Source organism: Salvelinus namaycush, chromosome 1 (assembly GCF_016432855.1).
Source record: "Salvelinus namaycush isolate Seneca chromosome 1, SaNama_1.0, whole genome shotgun sequence".
In the NCBI taxonomy this organism is placed as follows: domain Eukaryota; kingdom Metazoa; phylum Chordata; class Actinopteri; order Salmoniformes; family Salmonidae; genus Salvelinus; species Salvelinus namaycush.
In genome coordinates, this window is record NC_052307.1 from 66,003,626 (window position 1) to 66,010,895 (window position 7,270).

Genomic DNA, 7,270 nt, shown 5'->3' on the forward strand with positions numbered 1-7,270 from the left:
TACTCTCAGCCCGCTCTGCACCGCACCTCTCACACAAACCCTGAATGTTCAGAGTCGGACAGAGGAAAAGTCTAAAACACACACTTAACCCTCCTTGTCTCCCCTGTCTCCTGCTGGCCCTCTCCCTCCTCCCCCTCCCCCTGCCTGTCACTGAGCTGTCAGTCATGTGTCTCTGCTAACAGAGCTGCCTGCCACTGCCCACTAATTGTACCTTGGTAAATCTTCACTCCACTCAGCCTGGCAGGTGTTTGAGGCACACACATATGAATGAACAAACACACACACATACTGTACACATAGACAAACACACACACACATACATCCTGTGCACGAACCCACACCCTGTTCAAGTGTACACACACACACACACACAGACAAACACTCCCAAGACACACACATCAACACACAGGGAGCTGATATGTGCTGTGTGGCCTCTATACGGAATCCAGTCAGGTTGTAAGCCACTCTGACCCTAGCTGAGACTCTAATAATTATGAGTCAGCTTAAACTGTTCTAAGTGCAGCAGCTTATATTACAAGTTCCATTAAAGCTCAGGTTAGTTTTCTGTGGCTCACAGCAGAGGTTGGGCCATGGGTCAGGGAGGCTACGTTACAGTAACTGAAGCATATAGAGAATTAATTGTAGGCTTCAAAACTGCCATAAAGTTCCTGTTCACTTTCCGGCGGTACAGTACTGTAGATGGTACTGTGTTTTGACATGGAGCTGTGGAGTGTTTTTGCTACAGCTCCAGCCAAGAGATCATGACCTCAGTTCAGATTCCAAGCCAGAATTTGACAGCCAGTCCGGTTCAACACAATTAATTCAAGTTTAGTGCGGCCCTACCCAGGTCACAGTTCAATCCCGTTCAGTCCACTCCAGTCTTGCTCAATGCCTTTGTCTGATGATCTCTGATCTCGTCGGATTCCGTCCATATCAGTCCGGTTTAGTCCAGTTCAGCATGGCTTAACCCAGGTCAGTCCTGTTCAGTCTGACTCAGTTGTGCCAAGTCCAGTTAAGTCTGATTCTTTCTGGTTCAGCATGGCTCAACCCAAGTCCGTCATGTTCAGTCTGACTCAGTTATGCCAAGTCCAGTTGAGTCCGGTTCTGTCTGGTTCGTCACCCAGGTCAGTCACTCAGGTAATTGCTGTGGGAGCTCTCCACCCCCCTCTGGCACACTGAAGGTGACACGGCTCATTCATAAACACAGCACTCAGCACATTTGAATAAAGAGTGCTCTCTCTCTCACACACAACACACACACACACACACTGAACAACCTTGTTGTCCTCTGTGTGAATGCACTCAGAGGCAGTCAGATGCTGTAGATGTAGTTATGCACAGAAGAGTTGAGGACGTCCTCTATGTTTATGTTTCTATCTTCAGTTTAAACAAACATGCAGAAAGAAAATAAGATAGTGTAAGGAGGGTGGTTAGAGAAACAGGCTGTCCAACATAGAGATTACAACTCCACCTCCCTTTATCTCTCTCTCGCACACACACACACATACAGTATTGTACAGCTAACCTTGTGGAGACACACAATTCTCTCCCATTCAAAATCCTATTTTCCCTAACCCCTAACCTAACCATAACCCTAACCCGTACTCTTACCCTAAACCTAACCTTAACCGAAAAACCTAACCTTAGTCCTAACCCTAAACCTTAGCGCCTAACCCTAACCCTAAAACTAACCATAGCTCCTAACCCTTAACATAATTCTAACCCCCTAGAAATAGCATTTGACCTCGTGGGGACTAACAAAATGTCCCCAGTTGGTCAAATTTTTGTTTACTATTCTTGTGGGGACTTCTAGTTAAACATGTCCACACACACACACACACACACACACACACACACACACACACACACACACACACACACACACACACACACACACACACACACACACACACACACACACACACACACACACACAGTACTGTAGCTGTGAGTTGACACTGTCAACTTTTCTTTGCATTTTGTTGTTTTGCCGCACTCTGCATTTTTCTGTCTTCACACAGGAAAAAACCCTCACCACTGATTTTCAATTTGCTTCAAACACGGTACATGATTTTGCCCTACGTGGCTGGCTTGCTCCATCAACAGCGTGTGTGTGTTAGTGCCTGTGTATGCGTGTGTGTCTGTACATCTATTTGTGTGCATATGAGAAAATGTCTGCCTCTACACACAGATAACAGCTCTAGCAGAGACAAAGCCTCTTTTATAATCTCTCTTCTAATCCACACACACACACTTACACAGACACTTACACACTCTCGCTCTGTTTTCTCTAATACTCACACATCTACACTCTCTCGTTGTCTGTTTCACGAGCTCCTATTCTCTGAAACTACACTTCAAAGTCGTTGTAGCAGCACACTGCAAACTCCACTAAAGGACTTTAAACTCCCATAAGTCTTTAGTCTCCCAGCGTCTCTGCTGAACGGCAACGGTCGCAGCCCTCTCACTACATTGGTGGCCGGTTGATATACTTCATGCACAGTGAGGTGGCTGTATCTGGGGAACTGAAGTGTGAGATAGATTTCAGTAAAAGGGTAACACACGTTCCTCAACTGAACACTAAAGTCTTGTCTCTCTCAGCGACTTACAGCTCAATCACTGAACCCAAACTTACATCACACCACAAGGCTTCCCGACTGGCATCCTGTTTGCAGCTGGTTTAAAGTGTGTTTCTCTCTCCTCAGCAGTCTGCCTGGAGCCTTACTGCAGAGAGGGTGGCTATCTCCACACAGCCCTGACTGTGTAAAGGCCACTCAGGCTTACATAGGACATGTAAATAAACAATAACCAAATCTGTCCATGAGTCTCTGAGCCCTGCTCTGCTGTAGGCTACACTCAGGGCACAGGAGAACAGGGCTATGGTTCCTGGGGTGGGTGTTTGGTGGTGCAGGATCTTCTTGGTGTGTATGGAGGGTGATGTGTCCTTCTCTCTCTCTCTCTCTTACTTTCTGTTTTGCTCCAACCCTCCTTTTCCCCCTCCTCCTCCCTCCTCTCTCTCAGTTTTTAAGAGCTGGAGCCAGTGCCCAGGTCTCTGTCTGTCTGGCTCTCAGCCCTAATGGCTCTCTGATGCTGTAAGCAGATACCATATGAAAGGCATTCAGGTTGGAATGTGACTCAGTCTGACTCAGTCAGTCTCGCAGGATTTAATTAGGTGGCAGAGCTTATTAAGAGGTTAGGATGATAGCCAGCCCTTAGATAATGTAGACTGGAGCCAGGTAGGCAGTCCTGTACTTCATTTCAGAGTGGAAGACATTCATTAAAGCTGTGGTTATAGGGCCTACAGGTTAACATAGGTCCCAGTCAAGCTGAGACTAAATTGACTTACAGCCTATGGTTGTTATCTGATTGGAGTGCTGACTCCTGTAAAGTGTGTGGTGTGTGTGATTGGCTAGCTCTGACCCTCGGAGGAATCTGATTTGCTGGCTGTGCTCCTGTGTCTTATTGGTTCGTTTTTAGCCTTTAACAGTAGGTTGACATGTGTCCTTCCCCCTGGCTGAACGCCACCTCTCTCTGTCACAGCCTCTGGCCTCTCCAATCCCACACACACACACACACACACACACAACATACACTCTCCCATGTTTCTGTAACTGCTATATAGCGAGTGTGTGATACACTCTCTCCTGTCACCTGCTCCGCTGCGCTGCCAGAGAGCATTTGATTGGCCCTGACAGAACCAATTAGATTTAGCTATAGATGGGCATACGGAGCTAGGGGGTGGGGGAACGAGGGAGGAGGGGGGACTGACAGTGGAGACTGATCCAAATCTAACTTCTGTCACATAGTAGATCTCTCCCCTTCTCCTCATCTCATCTCCATTCCCATTTCTCCTTCAATCCCTCCATACCTCGCCTCTCCTTCAGTATGTTCAGTCATTAGTAGTCATTACACTCATTAGTCATTTGTAGTTTGTTTGTGTTTTGTCACATGATGTGGTGAGACTTCCAAATCCAGTGGTACTGTTTTCCTGTCGGGTAATACTATAATGGTTGTGTGAGGAGTACCAGGGGTCTTCAACCTGTAGGCTAATACTATAATGGTTGTGTGAGGAGTACCAGGGGTCTTCAACCTGTAGGGTAATACTATAATGGTTGTGTGAGGAGTACCAGGGGTCTTCAACCTGTAGGCTAATACTATAATGGTTGTGTGAGGAGTACCAGGGGTCTTCAACCTGTAGGGTAATAGTATAATGGTTGTGTGAGGAGTACCAGGGGTCTTCAACCTGCTCAACTTCATTTCCTCATTCCCTATCTGGGATATCCTCTGCCTCACCTTATCAGATACTATTTCTTATTATTTTTTCACTTGTGTACACATTCTGTATGTGTGTGTATATTCCCTCTGCTTGTCAGATCGTATTACACCATCCTGTCAACCTTCTCCCTCTGTGTCCTTCATTATAAGAGACATACATTCACAAATACACACACACACCCACGCACACATCCATCCAACCAGGTGGATCCATCCAACCACTGCCCATACACGCAAACACACACACATGCTTGCTCACACACTCACTCACAAACATCCTGTCACTGTACTTTTCTGACATGCGTCAAATACACATCTAGTCACACTGACAATACTACACAAAGTACTAGTAGTTGGATGACAGTGTGTGTGGATGTTTCCCTCTTCAGGATGTATGACTACCAGCGCGTGCCAGCTTCCCTACCTCCCCTGTCCCAGGGACCTAGCCTGGCCAAACGACCCCGCTCCTCCTCCACTTCCTCTGGGCACAGACGTAGCCGAGACAGGCCCCCCTCCAAGAGCTCCAGAGCCCACTCCACCAGCTCCAACAGGGCCAAGTGTGAGTAATACACACACACACTCACACACACACAGTCACACACTACACTCAAGATGGTTCTCTCATTACAACACTTCCATAGCAGCCTCTTTCCTTAATGGATCCTAGCCAATCAGGTCGCATTATTAGGCCAAATCAACAGAGCAGAACCAATAGGCAGTGTATATGCTGTTCTAATACCCACCCTCATCACCTTGATAGTCCTTATTACCAACACATTCACAGAAACTTGCCTTGGATCCTTTTCTTCCTTCTCTCCCCCTCTCTCATTCTTTATATCTCTCCTCCCCCCTCCCTCAACCTCTCCCTCCTTGTAGTGCGGATGGAGGAGCTGCAGGTCATTAAGAGGGAGCTGACTCTGATAAAGACACAGATTGACGGGCTGCTCGACAACCTGGACAGGATGGACACACAGAGGCGGGACCACACAGGTGAGACAACCAATCAGAAAGAGAGACAGGGGAGTGGACAGGTGAAACAGCAGTAAAGCATGATAGGGGAAGCCACAGTGTGTGCTTTCACCTGTACAGTTCTTACGAATCAGTGCAGAAGAATGACAGTGAGAAGTACAGAGATGGCGAAAGAAGGCTTATAGGAGAATAAATACAAAGCCCTACATGGAAGTGTTGTAGCTGCTGCTGCCCTCATGTGGCCACATGGACAAACTGCACCTTTGTCCTTTCAACGACACACATACTGTACCGACAAATAAAAAAAGAAATGTGTTTGGGTGTGTGTGCCATCTCATCCTTTCTATCTATCTCTTATCTGTGCGCGTTGCCTTTGGGTGATTGACTGATCTCATCTTCATATTAATTTATTCCAGCGTAAATTACGATCCTCCTCCACTCAGTCCCCCACTCCTTCATCTCTCCTTTCTGTCTCCCCTCTCCCATTTCTCACTCTATCGCCACATCTCTCCCTCGTCCTGTCATTCTTGTTCTCTCCTCTCGTCTGTCAAATAGTGCATTGAAGTTGACCATCGATGGTTTAGATTGAAAGTGAGCACAGGCACACCAACACTAATCTGCCCTATAGAGGGAACTTAGTGAATGTTCACTCCTATTCACTCCCTCTCACGCCATGTTTTTTAGGGTCTCCCGTGAGGGAGGGCAGTTTGGCCGGGTCACCGTACCCCCCCTCCGCCAGCAGCGGTGACCGCTCCCCCTCCCCCCTGTCCCCCCCACGCCGCTGCATCCAGAGAGAGAGCCCCGAACTCGGGGAGGCCAGCGACGATGATCACACGGTAACTGGCTTGATGTCTGTGTGTGGAGAATATCTGAATGTGAGTGGGAGTGCTTTCTCCTTGTCTCAGAGCAACATGAGGACCTAAGCATGTCCTATGGATGGCTGTGATTTAGCAGTTGTCAGAGTGATTCGCCATGCAGCAGAAATAAAGTGCTTATCGCCACACACATACACACAGAAACACACACACACATACACACAGAAACACACACACACATACACACACACACACATACACACAAAGAGAACAGTGACAAGAGCAACAAATCCATAGCCATCAGTCATTTTGAGTAATACAGACACATCAATAGCATGACACTTGAAGATCTCATTCTGGGTTCATCTCACCCACGCACAGTTCACACTCATAACTGACATGCAACTCAAACACACAAAGAAAATCTGAGAGTAAAAGCAAGAGAGCGAAAGAAAGAGAGATTGAAAATAGGACAAACGAAAGCAGGACAGGATGCTCTTACCCTGACAGATGAGTGGGTGTTTATATAGAAGACTATTATCCTCCAGACCTTCCTCATCACTGTGTATAATCACCCTGGAGAGGGGAGCCTTACCTGAACAAAACACTCTTTGGTGTTTTGACACACTGTTGCTGATTGAGTGTGTGTGTGTTACAGATGAATAACCACAGCTCTGACCCTGAGGACGAGATGTGAGGATGGAAACAGAGAAGAAACGGAGGAGCGCCAGACATAGAGGAAGAGAACATCTTGTCAAGAAGTTACCATGCCAACAACTGATTCAGAGGCCCCACTCCTGTCTAACCAACCAGTTACATTGTATTCTATATCCACATATACATCAACAGCACACATACAAGGACACACTGTAATTATAGTTTATCAGAAATCAAGTATCTCCCTTGGATATTCACCACTGAGATCAGCTTAGATTACACACACATTTTATATGTAGAGTGTAATTATTAACCAGAACAGGAAAGTGAAATAATTTTTATATTCATAATTTTCTTATGTTCTTTTTAGCCCGTCTTCATATTTTCCAGAAAAACATTCTGATTACCAGTTCGTATAAATTTGACATGCATATTGAGAGACTGACGGTATCTGAAATGAGCATACTATAGATGTCGCAATCATAGTTTTTCGGTGACTTGAGTTACTTTGTTTTCTGTATATCATATCACTACCAGAGCATGAGTCCATCAGT

General features: G+C 46.3%; 1 protein-coding gene across 1 annotated transcript; it reads left to right on the forward strand.

Annotated features, from left to right (window-relative positions):
• Positions 1-4,665: 4,665 nt before the first annotated feature.
• si:dkey-234i14.2 (RNA-binding Raly-like protein) lies at positions 4,666-7,270 on the forward strand. Its single transcript, XM_038999698.1, has 4 exons — positions 4,666-4,834; positions 5,152-5,265; positions 5,929-6,080; positions 6,718-7,270. The coding sequence occupies exons 1-4, from the start codon at positions 4,666-4,668 to the stop codon at positions 6,754-6,756; spliced, it is 474 nt and encodes a 157-aa protein (XP_038855626.1). The 3' UTR covers positions 6,757-7,270.